General features: G+C 36.7%; 1 protein-coding gene and 1 long non-coding RNA gene across 3 annotated transcripts in view; one reads left to right on the top strand and one right to left on the bottom strand.

Annotated features, from left to right (window-relative positions):
* Window positions 1–6,199: 6,199 nt before the first annotated feature.
* pcnx2 (pecanex 2) overlaps window positions 6,200–17,435 on the bottom strand; it is a 37,543-nt gene continuing 26,307 nt past the window's right edge. The window contains exons 29-41 of one of the 2 annotated variants that reach the window (XM_028468457.1): window positions 16,693–16,908; window positions 16,372–16,625; window positions 14,902–15,135; window positions 13,961–14,064; window positions 12,925–13,069; window positions 12,622–12,852; window positions 12,184–12,341; window positions 11,988–12,104; window positions 9,655–9,833; window positions 8,197–8,363; window positions 8,043–8,123; window positions 7,765–7,941; window positions 6,200–6,548 (exon numbers count right to left, since the gene is read on the bottom strand). In XM_028468457.1, coding sequence (XP_028324258.1) covers window positions 6,387–6,548; window positions 7,765–7,941; window positions 8,043–8,123; window positions 8,197–8,363; window positions 9,655–9,833; window positions 11,988–12,104; window positions 12,184–12,341; window positions 12,622–12,852; window positions 12,925–13,069; window positions 13,961–14,064; window positions 14,902–15,135; window positions 16,372–16,625; window positions 16,693–16,908 — 2,225 coding nt within the window. In that variant the 3' untranslated portion in view covers window positions 6,200–6,386. The remainder of the gene's footprint in view (window positions 6,549–7,764; window positions 7,942–8,042; window positions 8,124–8,196; window positions 8,364–9,654; window positions 9,834–11,987; window positions 12,105–12,183; window positions 12,342–12,621; window positions 12,853–12,924; window positions 13,070–13,960; window positions 14,065–14,901; window positions 15,136–16,371; window positions 16,626–16,692; window positions 16,909–17,435) is intronic. The other variant, XM_028468458.1, reaches the window with a different exon arrangement.
* LOC114476653 (uncharacterized) lies at window positions 14,410–16,525 on the top strand. The gene is made up of 3 exons (XR_003675627.1): window positions 14,410–14,544; window positions 14,864–15,120; window positions 16,462–16,525. It is a non-coding gene; the product is annotated as an uncharacterized LOC114476653 (long non-coding RNA).

Genomic DNA, 17,435 nt, shown 5'->3' with positions numbered 1-17,435 from the left:
AAACAGTTTTTCTGATGTGGGTGTGGCATAGAACGCGCACGAGTGAGACACAGACGGTTTAGAACTAACTGAGCCTCTATGTTTATTTTTTACACCACATTGTTGGACAGATAACTGATAACCCTCGTGCCAAGTTCCTTTTGAGCATGTCGTTGATCTATTAGGCTAATAAAGTGCAGTTATTCACGATGGAAAATATGGTAATGGAGGCTGTCTCGTGTTTTTCAACAAAAAAAAAATACAATTGCACCCTTTACAGATGAAACCCTGAGGTTTTACACAGAGATAAGTCTTGGAGGAACTCGTAGAGGCTTAAAGTTCATTGAAATTTGCATAAAATACCACAAATTGAACCGTTAGCAATACAGTGCTCAATGCAGATTACACGTGTATCCATAAGGGCTTGATTAATTGATTGATTGATTGCTGTGTTCATGAGCTGTGCATGCATGCGCCCAGTTGACCAGACGCAGACAAATCCAGATTAAAGGCGCTTCAGATCAGAACATCTTTTTTAATGAGCGTTTCTCTTCTTCTTCTTCTTCTTCTTCTTCTTCTTCTTCTTCTCCTTCTTCTGAGTTTTGACGGACTCATCTCTCACTCCTCTACGCTCACAGCTCCCTTTCTATACAATTTCAATATTCCATCAAGAACCTGAGAATGAGGTCATGGTGCAATCAAGCCAAGTTTACATTTGTAAAAAAAATGTGAGAAGTGTGTGTACCTTGTAGAGTTCCTGTTAAACAGCGGCGGTTGCCTTCAGAGTTTTAAACTGGGAGTGCTTTACTGGGACGATGGATCCTCTGGACTTGTTATTGTGACTTTTACAACAGTTGGGAGAAATACACACTCGTGCTGTTTGATTAGTAACTTTTTTTCACGCAGTGACGCACGTGTTGAGTGTAGGTCGTCGTCGGACTGCGTGGGGGAAGCTGTAAAAGGTGGCTGTGCTTTTTATTGACTGTAAATAATAGATTTAAAGAACAGGTTGAGAGCTGAAGTGGGTGGAGGAGGGGGTTTGCGAAGCTTTGGCCTTACAGACACGTTTTTTTTTTTTTTTTGTGTGTGTGTTTGTTTTTGGTTTTCTTTGAAGGTAAAAAAAAAAAAAAAAGAAAGAAAAAAGACAAACGTCTCTGTAGGCTTTTCACTACCTCTCATGTTGGTAAATTTATTTCACTCCTAGATCTCAATGTACGAGTTGTTTTTAGATCTACTTGAAGCCTAACACTGTAAACTAAATGTGCACAGAATATGTATATGAACAGAGGGGTTAAAGTAAACAGAGCTTGGCCCAGTTAGAATATATATATATAAACAAATATATATATAAATACATATATATATATATATATATCTGTATAATGATAATTTTTTTTCTTTGTATGTGGTTTGTTGAAACCGTGTTTTGTCATCTCTAAAGAATTCAGGAATCCACTGTCTAAGGGCTAATCCCATTTCTGCCTATGCAAACCTGTTTTTGTGGGCGAGTTGGGAAAAGGGGGCGAGCGACTGCGCCCCTCACCCGTTTCAGATGGACCATGGTTTACATGTCCTTTGTTGATATCCTTCAATCTTATTCAGCAAAAATGTATGCCTAATTTTTTTTTTTCTTGTTTGTTTCTATATAAACACGATGACAAAAAGAAAAAGAAAAACGCATAAAATTCAGAGAAAATAGTAGATGCCTTTGTGATTATGAATATTATAAAGAAACCTTGCAGAAAAATAATAAATGTATTGTCTCACATTGTGTGATGGAGTCTTGGTGGTGAATAGATGACTGGAGGTCAGCTGACGGCAGCGGGAACGAAACGTCTGATACTGTAGTAGTTTCTTAGAAATGTGACGATTTAAGAGAAAAAAATTACAATTAATATCGGTGTCGAAAGCAATCATTGCAGACCTAAGGCGTTCATTACGGAAGAGGATTTGTCCCACAGAATTTATTATTATTATTATTAATATTGAGATTAAAGTCTGAATTCTGAGTTTTTTCCACAGAATTGTAACTTTAATATCAGTATTCTGAATTTAATGTCAGAATTCAGACTTTTTTCTCACAATTTTGACGTTAAATACAGAAGTCCGATTTTAATCTCAGAATTCCGATTTAATGTCAGAATTAAGTCAGAATTCTGACTTTTTTCTCAAAATTCTGATTTTAATCTCAGAAATCCAATTTAAAGTCAGAATTTTAAAAATATGAATTCTGAGATTAAAGTCACATTTCTAAAAAAAAAAAGTCAGACTTCACTTTCAAAATTCTGACTTTTTCCCGCTCAAAATTTTGACTTTAAACTCAGAATTCTTAATTTTTTTTTTCAAAATTCTGATTTCAATCTCATAATTCTAATTTAAACTTGGAATTCTGACTTTTTTCCCCTCAGAATTCTGAATTTTTTTCCTCAAAATTCTAATTTAATCTCATAATTGTAATTTAAACTCAGAATTCAGATTTTAAGTCAGAATTTCAATAAAAAAGTCAGAATTCTGAGATAAATCAGATTTTATTCTCAAAATTCTGACTTTAATCTCAAAATTCTGACTTTTCCCGCTAAAAATTCTGACTTTAAACTCAGAATTCTGACTTTTTTCCTCAAAATTCTGACTTAAAAAAAAAAAAGTCAGAATTCTGACATTGAAAGTCACAATTCTGAGAAAAAAGTTAGACTTTACTCTCAGAATTTTGACTTTTTTCCCCTGAACATTATTATGAATAATAATAATGTGATCTTGTTTTTTTGTTTAGTTTTTCCAATGGCCCTAATCCTTTTCCGTAGTTGATCCACCTGGAATGTGTTTTTATTTAGTGAAACTGACACTGAAATCTCTGCTGGTTGAAGAGCTTTTTCTTCATAGCATTGGTTTTGTTTTACAGTATTTTTTTTCTGTGAAGAGTCTCACTGTGTCTCACTTTTTAAGGGCCCAGTTTGATGCAAAAGTGAAAAATTGAGCTCGTTGTTTTGATCCTGTGAGATTTGCACCGTCCTTGTGTCTGGTCTCGCTTCATGGAATGTCAAATTTTCATTTTTCATTTTTTTTCGTTCGTTCGTCAATGAGTTTCTCTCATCAGAAAATATGGGACCATGAGTTACTGTCCGACTCGTCACTTTTAGCGTTAATTTCACTTTGGTTTAAGGTCGAATCATTTCATGTGGGTCACACTGCATCTTTAATTGTTTAGAGGAAAAAAAAGCTTTTTTTTAATCTTCATTATCTTCGCCTCAGTTATATTTCGGTGCATCTTTCTTAAGCTTCACAACAAACCTAAAGTTTGTCTTTCTCACCCGTTTTTTTTTTCTCTAGCGCTTTAAAGTGCAGAATTCACACCGACGTTTATTACCACGCCGACACCTTCGCGTTGTCTCCTCTGCAACTCAACCCGGAGGTGTTTTCGTGCTACTTTAAAAAAAAGAAAGAAGAAAAGTTTATTGCAGGTACTGCTTGAACGAAGGCGTTTTTTGACAGTTTTTAGGCAATCAACTCTCCTTTTTATTGATTTCGATGCCTAAGCCTCTCGTGTGGTTTGTGTCATGCCTTTTGTAGATACAGTAGATCGCGGTCGAGAAGAAAATGGTCTGCGGGAGAAAATTAAGTCACTTCAAGGCGTTTAGAGAGTGGCGTTTTTTTCTATCAGCATGCTTTGTGCTAAATAAAGGAAATAATTCAGTTATTTGCTATAAACGATACTGTATGAGTATGTATTCAAGTACTGCAGTATGCAGACAATTTAAAAAAAAAAAAAAAAAAAAACAATTTCCAAAAAAATATGAAGAACTCGTTTGAGAGGCTCATATTTTTTTCCTCTAGTATGTTTGACTAATGTTGATGGTTATTGCTTGTTTTTGTCTCATTCACCAAAAATGATTAAAAAACCCTCATTGGATTTGAAAATGCACACCACAGTTGGATAATTATTATTATTTTTGAAATAAAAGCATGAGCAGTGTGCGTCAAGCTCAGTTTTTCGCCTTCAGCTTTTGGAGAAACTTTTCTTTAATTCCCATTTCGGAGACAAATGAACTGAGATAATGGTTGACAGTTGACGCGGAGGAATATTTATTTTTACTCGAGCCTGATTCTGCCACAGGGAGCAGATGATAAAGGAAGCACTGTGCTGCCCATCAATCCAACAGATTGATATATATATATATATATATATCCTCGATTTGAAAAGATCACAAACTTATTGTAGCATTTGAAGACTTTTTCTTCTCGTCGAATCGTGTGATTCTGCGCCTCATCTCGAGGCGGAATGGGAACGTAGATTCAAAGCACTGAAGCATCGTGGAGTTTGTTCTTTGTCAGTGAGGCAGTTTGTTCTGCATGATCGTATAATAATAAGATAGAATTGGTAGAATCCAAACTAAAGACATACTGTATTTGCACCCAGGTCTAGTATAGACAACGTGGTCAAAAATAATAAAAAATAAAAAGTTTACTGTAGCTTGTATTAAACTGTAACCTATGGTGGGCGTAGAGACAGAAAAGAAGTTTAATATATATGTCATTTGAAATACCATATTGATTTTTTTTTTTTTTTTTTTATATATATATATATAGCTTTGTCAGATTTGAAAGAAAAAGACGGAAAATGAATGTGATCCGTGCTGAATATTGTGTTTTTTTTTTTTTTTTTTCCTCCCCCGTTGGACACAAAATGTGCCAAATTATCAAGTTACCATATGTTCCAATGGGAGTAAAGATAATCATGTTTTATCTGAGGTCACTGAGACATTTCTCTGTCATTCACAGTCATAAGTACGTATGTAATCTCGACTGATCTTTGTTCTATGGCACTTCATGTTTTCTGACCAACATGGATTACAAGCATATTCATTATTTGTTTGTCGCTTTTTCTCCTCTTTTTTTTTTTCTCTCCCTCTAACGGCACAAAATGTGTTATTCATCGAGCCTCTAACTTCATACGAGTCAGCGTCCTGTCGATGACTCGGCTTTATTTTCCTGTTCTGTCTTTGTTTACACTCTGACATTTTTGCATTGAGAGGAAACTCCAATCTTTTGGTAACTGCCCTTGATTATCTGTAATTTAAATAGTGCTGCTAGAGAAAGAAATCTAAATGTAACAACTTACAATAAAAACTTAATAGATTTTTGACAAACGTCACTGTGTCTTTTTTTTTTTTCCCGCCTTCTCAACCTTTGGGTCAGGAACACATTTGGGGTTGCGAAACTCTGGGACGGGGTTGCCAGATGCCTTCAAGAAATTTAAGAATTTTTTTTTTTAACAATTTCAGCCCATTTTTGATTATTTTTACCATTTTTCTGCAACTGCACCAAACTTGCCATATTTTAACCAATTATTTTTTAACCATATTTTTGCTACATTACTCTCATTCCTGCCACTGCTCCATTGAATTTCAATGCCTTTTCTGCACATTTTTTCCCACTTTCAAATCATTTTCGACACTTATAAACCCTTTTCCCACCTAATGTTGCACACGTTGACCCATTATTGTCACATTTTTAAACATCTTTTCACCATATTTAATGCTTATTTTTGACAATCTGACCACATTCACGGTTTGTCATAACCATTATTTGCCAGTTTCGACTAATAGTTCCAATATTGACATTTTGAACCTTTTTCTATCTGTTTTTGGTCACTTCTAACCCATTTTTGTGGTTTTTAAAACCCCATTTCACCACCTTCTCCACCATTTTGGGTCACTTTTAACCGATTTTATTTTTCGTTAAATCAAAGATTTACATCTTTGGTGCAAATAATAAACATCCTGGATAACAGTGAATATTATTAACGTAAATAAATAAATGTAGTTATCACAGATGCATAGAACAATGGACCATCATTTTGCTGACTTTGACTCTCTCCTTTATCCCCCCTTATAAATGACTTTCTTGGTATTTTTTCTAGCTTCAGATGGATTGTAACCGATTATGCTAATTGTCTTAAATCTTAAATTTTAAACCACGAATCAGAAGGAGAAAAAGTTTTCACAGGAGCTGCATTTTGTAGCTTTTTCTTTGCAAAGCAAAGTCTGTGCGACTAAAGGTCAGAAATCACATGTATTCTTCATACAGAAAAAGGATCAAGTACAGATATTTAATAAATAATGATAATAATATAACTTAATGTGTAACTTCACACTCGCTCCTCACTATAACAAGAAAAAAAAAAAAAAAACGCTCATTTAAAAACATCTTTATTTTATCATCTGGATACGAGATCATTAAATTCAACTCATTTACATTCAGACAACAGGGTGAAAACACATGCTGAGGACAGAGGTACATGTACATGTACATGTGCGCTCACTTGTACAATCCTTTGTATGGGTTTAGATTCACCGTCGTCGTACAGTCTCTCTCTCTCTCTCTCTCTCTCTCTCTCTGTGTTCTTCCTCTCAGGTGTTCTGTGGATCTTCTGGTGGTGATGAGGCCGAGTCCTCCTGGGTTTTGTCCAAGTCTTGGCTGCAGATTTGGTCACTGGACTGCGTTCCTTCCTTGACGGTGATGGCGGCGTTGGAGTTGGTGGCGTCTATGCTCTCGTACGGTTCTGACGTCCACTGCGGAGGTGACGACACGTTAGCAGGAAATAGGTTTGATTATTTAACATAAAGGTTCTTATTCAGAGTCTTGCTGGTGGCCTCTAGAGGCTGTGGCACTAATTACATCTCCTCAAAGGTTTTTAAGATCAGGGGAGGGAAACTGTTATGTCAGCGTTTAAAATAATGACCAATCAGAGGGCGAGTACAGGAGAGGAAAAGGTTTTGTTTGTTTTTTGTTGTACTTTTTTATTGTTTTGTTTTAGATTAATTTAATGACTTTTTTCTTGTTTTTGTGTGGTTTTTTTTTTTTAAGTCATTTTGAATATTTTTCCCTCATTTTGTGTACGTTTGTTTTGTTTTTGATTATTATTTTTTTTTTGTTTTTTGTGTTTGTTTTGGTCTTTTTATTAGGGATGTAACGATTCACTCAACTCCCGATACGATTCGATTCACGATACTGGGTTCATGATACGATTCTCTCACAATTTATTTTACAAAATGGGACTGTAGTCAAATGATATTCTTTTATTTTTTGGGGGAAATAATTATTTTTAATTGTCAAAAGAATCCCTTGATAAACTATTCAAAACAATGCAATTTAACTAAAAATAGATCTTGAATGAAATAAATAAAGGAATAATACAAATGAAGAAGCGTGTTATTTAAATTCTCGTTCTATAGTAAACAATGCAAAACTGCAACTGAAAATGTATTGTGTGCCTTAACAATTGGACTTTTAAAAAAAAAAAAAAAGTAATTACACTGATTTACGTCGTGTGTGTGTGTGTGTGTGTGTGTGTGTGTGTGTGTGTGTGTGTGTGTGTGTGTGTGTGTGTGTGTGTGTGTGTGTGTGTGTGTGTGTGTGTGTGTGTGTGTGTGTGTGTGTGTGTGTTTTTGGAGTCATTTCCATATTGTTATTGTTGTTTTGTACATTTTCTTCTGATTTTTTTTTTTTGTGTGTTTGTTGTTTTGTGCATTTTTGGGGTCATTTAGTATGGTTGTGTTTTAGTATTTTTGTTGTGGTGTTGTATTTTTTCTGTCATTTTGTGTATTTTCGCATTCATAAAATGTGTTTTTCGATAAATTCAGGGGTTGTACTTTTTGTTGTCCTGCGAATAATTTTTGTTTTCATATTGTTTTTGGAGTCATTTTTAGTTTTTTTTTTTTTTTTTTTTTTTTTTTTTGCGTATTTCTTTGTCAATTTTTAGCGTTGGGGGGGTGGCGTGTCTCTTACCTGTGTGGCTCTGCTGCTGGACCTGTGTGACGGTCCAATAACAATGTTGACACTAGATGAGGACTGTGTGTCTGTGGTGTTTCCTCCTTCGGCGGCGGACAGCCCAGAGATGACCAGGCCGCTTGAGAAACTGCGCTTCCCGAAGAGCAGACTGAGAGTGGATGAGGATGAGGAGACCTGGGACACACAGGAGGAAGATTGCAGTCGTAAACTTGACACTAAGTACCTCCTACAACTGAGGGTTATCTAAATAGTGTGTGTATGGAGCCGTAACACACTCGTACTTGACTGGCTCGCTGCTGATGCTGCGCTGTCTGCAGCTGTGAGCTGATCCCTCCGGCTCCTGAGAGACGAGGTACCTGAACGCACCACGGATGTCCTCGTCAATAAATCCCATCCAAACACTGTGATTAGACAAAGGTTTGTCCTCACCTGGGAGAAGATGGAGGCTATGGAGGTGTTAAAGGACAGCTGACTGTTAGAGAGACGTTGTACGAGGCCGTGGGACGACCCCGAGTCCAGGATGGGTCCTGATTGGCTGCTGACGGGGGGGCGTTGGCTGTGAGGCTGCACAGAGCGGCTGCGATACTCTCTCCTGGCTGAGAGGAAACATTATCCTTAATACCAAACTTTAATTTAAGGGTCATCAACTATATTTGTTCAGGGGTCTTATTTTTACTTTCTACCTTTTAAAGCAGTTGACATGCGTGGCTCTCTGATTGTAACAAGAAGGTGAAAGTTTTACTTTGTTATATTTAGTTAAAGCTGATAAAGACAGAGTGTAGGCCTCATAGAATAATTCATTAAATCGTTTATTAAAAAAAAGAAATGCAAAAGATTGAAATTGTCACTTGAAATTTAGTTTTGATCTCCACTCTAAACACTCCATTTATTAACATTGTCAGGATAGTTTCGCGCATTGCATTGTGGGTTGCGTTGTCCTATATACCAGGGGTTCTCAACCTTGGGGTCAGAACCCCATTGTGGGTCAAGAGGCCCTGGGTGGGGGTCGCCAGATGCCATCAAGAAACTGAATCATTTTTGAACAATTTGAGCCCATTTTAGCTTATTTTTACCCTTTTTCTGCAACTACACCAAACTTTCCATATTTTAACCAATTTTCATCACTTTTTCTTGCCATATTTTTGCTCATTTTAATGCATTTTTGCTACATTAATCCCATTTCTGCCACTTTTCCATCAAATTCCAATGCCTTTTCTATATATTTTTTTCTCCTTTCAAGACATTTCCAACACTTAGAAATCCTTTTCCACCACTTTTTCCATCCAATGTCGCATATGTTGACCCATTATTGTCACTTTTAACCTCTTTTCACCATTTTTCATGCTTATTTTTTTGCCAATTTAACCACATGCACGATTTGTCATGACCAATTATTTGGCAGTTTAAACTAATTGTTCCATTTTTGACACTTTCAACCTTTTTTTTTTTTTACCACTTTTTCTGTCCATTTTTGGCCACTCTAATTTGCAAATTTTTACCAATTTCTGCAGTTTTTAAAATCCCTTTTCACCACTATTTTCCACCTATTTTGGTCATTTTTAAACTATTTTATTTCTGATTAAAACAAGAATTTACATCTTTAAGATGACTATATACTATGGCAAAAATAATAATGAACTTCCTGTATAACCATGGATATTATTCAGATAAATAAATAAATAAATGTGATTATTACATGTACATATAATAATGGACGATCATTTTGCTGACTTTTTCTCACAGTCCAAAAATATACAGAGGATTTTTTAAAGACTTTAAATTGCAAAATTGTTCCAAACTTTTATTTCTTATCTTTGAAATGACAGAACAAGTCATTTTATTGAATGTTTTTTTGTGGCAGGTGTTGAACGGCGACTGTTTTTGTACCTGAGTTGTGGTGCCTGTGGCTGTGGGTGGACCGTGCTCTCTGCTGATACAGGCTCAGGCTGTTGGATGTAACGGACGATGGGCGGTTGTGGCTCAGCGACGACGATCCCCCGGCGCCACATTCTGCTTCCTCCATGTTCACGCCACTGTTACAGCTGGTCAGATTGTCCTTACGCACCCTGCGGCACAAAAACATATCACTTTTGATTTATCGGTCTGGGGGAAACCAGGGTTGGGCTCAATCATAATTGCGTTCGCATTATTGATAATCAATTACAATTGAGGTAATTATAAATGTAATATAAGAAATCTGTAGCTGTTTTAATCATAACTGACATGAAACCGTAATTTTAATTTGGATGGAAATTCTAGAATTACAATTTAATTAAAGGCGAAACTGTGGAACTCTGTCATGGTTCTATATCTTACACATACGTAGTTAATAATCATTAAAATATGTTTCAATATCAAGTTTTCCCACTACCTGTCAGTTCTCTGGATCATTTTACCATTTAAAGAAAAAATTAAAATTGAGGTGTAGACTGAGTCTCAAACGCCCACACCAAATATATAAATACCAATATTTTTATTGATTAGGAAGCCTAACGAGGTCACCACAAGATAAAAAACTAATTAGATAATATAATATTTTTTAGTGTATTTTACAGCTGATTTACACATAGGTTAAACTGACGCATTATTATTAAAGATGCTAACACAAGTGGTTGGCTACGTTTTAAGGCCTTATTTATTAAAGGCTCAGTAATTGTAATTAACTGTATTTCAACTTTAGTAATTGAAAATGTAATTGTAATTGACTTTCATGATGAAAACAGGATTAACGACATCATCTAATCTGGAAGGAAAACTCAGCGGCTAAGCAGTTTAAATTAGAGCCGCCCAGTCTCAGACGGACACACTGTTAGCTGTAGCATAGATGCTGAAGCACAGATGCTGTAGCATAGATGCTGTAGTATAGATGCTGAAGCACAGATGCTGAAGCACAGATGCTGTAGCATAGATGCTGAAGCACAGATGCTGAAGTATAGATGCTGAAGCACAGATGCTGTAGCATAGATGCTGAAGCACAGATGCTGTAGTATAGATGCTGAAGCACAGATGCTGTAGCACAGATGCTGTAGCACAGATGCTGTAGCACAGATGCTGTAGCACAGATGCTGTAGCACAGATGCTGTAGTATAGATGCTGAAGCACAGATGCTGAAGCACAGATGCTGAAGCACAGATGCTGTAGTATAGATGCTGTAGCACAGATGCTGTAGTATAGATGCTGTAGCACAGATGCTGTAGCACAGATGCTGAAGCACAGATGCTGTAGCACAGATGCTGTAGCATAGATGCTGTAGTATAGATGCTGTAGTATAGATGCTGAAGCACAGATGCTGTAGCACAGATGCTGAAGCACAGCTCTCAGAGGATCAAAGGTAATATATGGAGTGGCGACGAGAGGGTAAATGAAAGTGATAAAGAAGTGGAGCCAGAGGAAAAAGTCCAGACTTTTTTAGTTCTCACACGATGAAATGGAGCATGTCGATACATGTTCAGTATCTCCTGAGAGCAATTACTGCAGAATGACAGATTAGTCCTGTTCTAACCACTGGAATGACTAATATCCAATGAGAAACACTCACTCAGGCATTTCCATCTCCATTACCAATAATCTAGTAGGTTTGAACTGAAGAACCATTTACTAGTTTCATAATAGTGTTACTCAATGTCATTTCAATCCGATTTTTTTCCAACTGATCCTTAATAATTTGATGAAGATTTTGACATTTTTCACACTCATTCAGAATGAGTATATTGATTAGATAACTCCTTAAATGTATTGGATTCTTCCATGCCCTAATGTCTATCTTTGGTTAAAAATATTGTCAACAAATACTTGGGCGTAATCCTGCTTACAAAGAAATAAATAAATAAAGACCACCACCTTTCCTCATTAAATCACTCATTGTCCTAATAATGGTCAATATTTCTTATTAAATGAAGCTCCACCTCTTACATCCTTTAGGTTTCAAAGCTATGGTGAAATCCTAAAGGACACCATGCTTTCTCTGTGTTGGTGTGTCCATTAGATTATCTGTTCTAAACTCAGCCTTATTTTAACATCCTGTCCTTATAGACTCATAGACTCGTGACCTTTTACTTACGGCCACATCTTCTGACTCACCAGAACGAACCAAACACAGTCGCCGTCTTGTTTTTCTCAAACATGTGAGGAATGCTCATTGTGAGAGTGCATTCATTCAAAAGCCAGTGTTTCAAGGCTAATGGTGAAAAGTGCTGCAAATGCCACTGAGGATGACTGACCGTAACCATTTAGAGCAAAGCCAAGAGCGAATGACATCCAGGCTCAGAGCTCCTCCCCCTATGCTGCGAAGTGTGTGGTGCGTTCCAGCGTAGGAGGTGGTGAGTGGCGACACGTACCTAAAAAATGAAAGAGCGATGGGAGATTAAAGGTCAGAGAACCGAACATGTGGTGTTGGAACCCCGTGTTACAACGTACATGGGGTAACCCAGCGGCTGGTCACATGACGAGTTAACCATGTTCCTCAAAGCTTGCTTCGAGTTCTGGATGCTGCCGCGCTCTGGGTTCCTGTTTCGTAGGAAGACCAGCTCCTGCTGCTGCCCCGCCCACAGGCCACGCACACACTCCTTATTGATCTGCAGAGAGAGCCATGAAAGAATTATAAATGTAATTGCTAATTAATTAAAATGATGATGTAATTATAATTAGTAAGGATGCATTCTCAATTATTAGAGCATTTTCTTCCAGCGTTCCCTGTTCGTCCAATAAGTTTTAAAAAAATCTTATTTGTAAGAATTATTTGGGGACAACGGGCGTAGCTGGGGTTTTAAAAGTTCACCTTCGTTCAAAGTGGGGAACACCCCAAAAAAAATGTGCGAACCAGTGCGTTATTTACACATAAAGCAGTGCTCAGACCTTGATGACTTTGAAGCTCAGGTGGCGTTTGTACAACATGATGATCTTGTACTCGTCGGTGCCGTCGTCGATCATGTGCCTGAGCGTGAGCAGCGTGTCACGGCTGGACAGAACCGCCTTACGCCAGGCTGGGTCGCTCTCGTGGCAGATCACCAGGCTGCTGCGGTAGTTGGTGATGGCCTCGTACAAGATGGACGCCTCCTCCGTCTCCTCCAGGCACGTAAAGTGATCCTGGAAAGATGAAGGTAAGTCATCGGACTGATGGTTCTGATCGGTGTTGGAAATCAAAGGGTTTCTGTGAACCTGATGTAACTTGAGGCTCATTCTGACAGCGGGGGCGACCACCTTCTGTAGGAGGTCCAAATCAGCAAAAACCCACTCGTCCTTGGTGGCGATACGAAAGTCTCCTTTAAACAGGGTGTTGAAACCGTACAGAAACGACTCCAGGCTTTTGAATGAAGAAAAGATGAAGGAATAATAATAAAATACTCAATTCTTTTCATTTTTTTTAATCACATAAACCAACCAACCCAACACAGAATAAGAAATATACAATGTATATGTAACCAGAATCCACTACTGCTGCCCCCTTCTGGTGCATTATAGTAATAAAAAACTTATTATTATTATTATTATTATTATTATTATTATTATTATTATTATTATTATTATCCACAAACCATTTGAAGCATTTCCCCCTCATATTGTTTGTTTTGGTTTTATTCTTTTAAATTGTGCATTTGAATGAAATACATTGAAATACAATATTGTAATATACAAATATATATTTATAATATTATATTACAATAAATACATATTATAATATATAATAATAAATGGAATGAATTCTATAAGAATAATAATATCTTTATTTTTCTATAGCGCTTTTTTATAAATAATTAAAAAAAAACCTCAGACACTTTACAATGAAAGTACAGATGATAAAAAGAAAAGAGAACATGTAATAATAAACATTTTACTGGTAAAAATATCTTTATCAGTTTAAAAGCAAGTCTGAATATAAAATAGAACCAAGGGTTAAATGGATTAAAAGCATGGCTTCATTTATAATGATTGTTGGGTCTATTTTCTATTAAAATTAACTTGTTTTATTATGCCACTAAGACTTATATTATATATTATATATTTTTTATATTTATTAATATTTTACATTGATGTTTTTTTATATATTATATTGCAATGTTCTGTATAAAATATAATATATAATAATATACAATATTGTAATATACAAATACAATATTTTGGTGCTAAATGTTGAATATTTCACCAGGTCCAGGTGTGTTTTGTATGTTTTTTTTCAGCATGGGACACAGTTTACCTGTTGGACATGTTGTGTGAAGCCGTTCCCAGAGATCTCCTCCCCAGGACAGAGAGAGCGTAGGACAGGGTCACCAGAGGAGAGTCTTCATCACTGTCCACAGGCTGCACACACACACACACATAGACGAGGGTATAAAACTAAACACTCGTGTGATATAATCCATGAGGAAACTTTAATTTACACAATGTCGCTGAGAAAAGATATAGTGTAGCATTTATTTTTTCCCACAGAAAAACGCAAATAAATTCTCATGTGATCAGTCCGAACACTTTGATTAAAGAAGACACTAAAACTTCATTTTCTTTTTACAAACACAATCATGTATACAGATACTTAAATGTCCTTTGATTTGTTTGTTTTTTTGACCACATTTTTATTTAATTTGGGAATATTTTGTCGAATAATTTGAGGAAAGAAATGCAAGATTTTGGACTTCTTTCATTAACAGTTTACAACTGAAATATTTGGTAATTTACACAATGAGTCATGTTTTCTCTGACATTTTCACTCTCTTCTGCAGGCCGAATCGGATGCTCTGAAGGGCCGGATTTGGCCCCCGGGCCTTGAGTTTGACACATATGGTACATAACATTTGACAATGTTAGTAGATATAGGTCAACTATTTGACAATTTGTAAACATTGTTTTTTTCCTTTTGTCGATTTATTTTTGAACCATTTATTATTTCTTTTATTTTATTCATCTTAATGAGGAATAAACCAGAAAAATCCAGCTCATAAAAATAAATCTAGATATTAAAGTTGAGTTGTGTTGATTAGAAGCTTAGAAATAATTGACTTTATTCATTAATCTTGCTTTTATTGTAGTAGCTTTCAATTTTGAATTTGAATTGAACTTTTTTTTTTAATGTGTTTGCACTATATTTAATTTAATTTATTAGACATTTTTGAGGAGACGATAAAGAATGAGGAGCCGTACCGTCTCCATCTTCCTGGCACAGTACTGGATCCACTCCAGGTAGATGTTACAGAAGCTGGCGCGCGTCACCCCCTGAAGGCAGTGCACGTAGTCCTCATCGATCTTCACACTGAAGACCTGGGGGTCTCGTTCTATGTGGTGCCACTTGGTGTAGGACTGCAGGGCCTCCTGGATGGAGGCGTCTTTCAGCCACGTGCACAGCTTGGGGGAGTGAACCAGGTAGTAGATGATACTCTGACACAAGATGAGAAAAAAATTTTTTTAAAAAAAAGTCAAAGTGTGTGCGATCACCACATGCTGAGTCATCTACTGGCAAGCAGCCATTAGTGATTATGAATAATGAACAAGTGTTTCACAGTAATTATTACACGCCTTAACTTTTGGGCTGGAGAATGTGTACAAGCCTGATGAGAAAAGTGGAATAATCACTCTCATTCTGCCACTTAGGACAGACTCATTAAAACCGTTAGAAAAAGTGGAAAGAAATGTACTTTAAATGCTTTGGGCTTTTCAAAATAAAAGTTCTATTTTTTATTTTTTTTTTCCCAGAATGTTTCTACTTTTTATGTAGAATATATTTGTAAATTTGCGCAATGCTTATGGCTAAAGTTGCAGCAGTATGTGTCCCACTGATGTATTAAGGTATATTCAACTGGTTTACACATGAAACTGTACAGTTCAGGGAACGCCATCAAACCCACACCGAGAACACCACTGATGCTGATTTTATTTTATATTATTATTATTATTATTATTATTTAACACTACTGATCCTTCTTTTACACCAACATTCCCATTTTTGTAGTTTTAAGACAATTTAATCATATTCTAAAGCATCCGTCCTTTAATTCTACTTAGTCTAAGTTTGTTTGCGTGAGAGGAAATGAAGATACAATGGTTAAACCGAAAGCGAGAACATGCAATCAGCACACGCAACCTATGGAGGTAGATTTGTGTCTTTTATTATTCAATCAAAAATAAAATATTTTCAATGAAAGAAAAAAAAAGTGTTCAATTGTAACAAAAAAATAATTTGAGACACAAATAAATTGCATTTGAACATGTTTTTTATATATATATATTTAAGTCGTCTTTTTGGGTAGTACAGTTGTGTCGTATGTGTATTATTATCAAAAAATAAAACATTTCAATAATAAAAAACCAAATTCAATAAAAAATAATATTTAAAAAAAATAATAATAACAATTCTATTTATTTTTTGATCATCTTTGATTCTTATACATTTTCTAGTTCTACAGTGGTTCCCAAACTGGGGTGTGCGAGGGGCAGGGGGATCATTTTTTGATAAAGTTTTGAAGAAGAAGAATTTTGACCTTTTTCAATAACGGTAACATTTTTACCCATTTTGTTGCAATCGGGGCACCCTGATAATCTTTTATTCTTCCAAGGGGGAAGAACAGAGAAGCTGAACTAAGAGCAGTAAGTAGGGTGTGTTGTCTTGGTCGTCACCTTCAGGTAGTAGGTGATGAGCAGCTTCCTTAGGTCGTACACTTGCAGCATGGTGGCAGCGTTGTTCTCACTGATGCTGTATCCTTCCAGCAGGTACTTGGTGGCCATCACCTCCCAGGCCAACCAGCGCAGGTTGAAGGCAGCGTTACAGGACAGCATGTGAGGAAGGTGTCCTGGTTCACAGCAGCAGCACGCGTCATCCTCCTCCACGCCTTCAGTGATGGCCTCCACCTCCCTCTGCTGACAGTACGTACCTGCACGGACACACGTTCACTGCCTTGTACTTGTTAATAAAAGAAGGAAAGATCGGTTAAAACACACCTCGGAACTCCAAACCACGCAGCTGGAAGGTGACCAAACCGTTACCGATCTCTATCAGATGGACCAAAGCATTGAGGTAGTCAGAGGCCAGGATGAAGCAGTCCCCAGAACTGTAGTTACCCCAGCGACCCAACATCAGGTCCCCACAGAGGGAATGCTGCAGGGAGCGGGTCAGGTACTCGTAAAAGATTGAGTTTAGGTTGTTATCATCACAGCCTGTAAAAGAAGGAGAAAAGAGGAAAAAAATGGGCTCAAGTCTAATAAAAATATTTGTATTGTTGATGGCTAACTTAAGCTTAAAGCTGCTGGGAACGATCATTTTTTATCAGATAAAGGCAAAGTGTACGCCTCATAGATCAATATATCAACGATCATTTGTTGGAAAAAAAAGATGTTAGTGGATGTGGATGTTAATGGCGGTGCTCTTTGGGTCCAGTTAAAGCTGCAGTCTGCAACTCTCATAAAAGTGACTTTCTGTCATGTTTGCTAAAGCTGTCACTATGTAAGGACAGCTTTACATGAAACTAGTAGTTTGTGTGAAAAAAAACAGACTCATTGAATCCCCCCTGCTGCTCCTGCAGCCTTTGGCAGATTGCCAGAATGCACCGCGACTGAGCAAAAAGAACCAATCAGAGCCAGGATTGTGTTTGATGGACTGTCTGACAGCTGTTACTCACTGGCCCCGCCCCTTTCCCGGGGCTGTAGCGCCGTCTTTTTTTTTTAACAGTGTATTGTCTGGAGGA

The sequence above is a fragment of the Gouania willdenowi genome, chromosome 15 (assembly GCF_900634775.1).
Source record: "Gouania willdenowi chromosome 15, fGouWil2.1, whole genome shotgun sequence".
NCBI classification, from domain to species: Eukaryota; Metazoa; Chordata; class Actinopteri; order Blenniiformes; family Gobiesocidae; genus Gouania; species Gouania willdenowi.
This window is presented reverse-complemented; position numbering and strand designations above follow the sequence as displayed.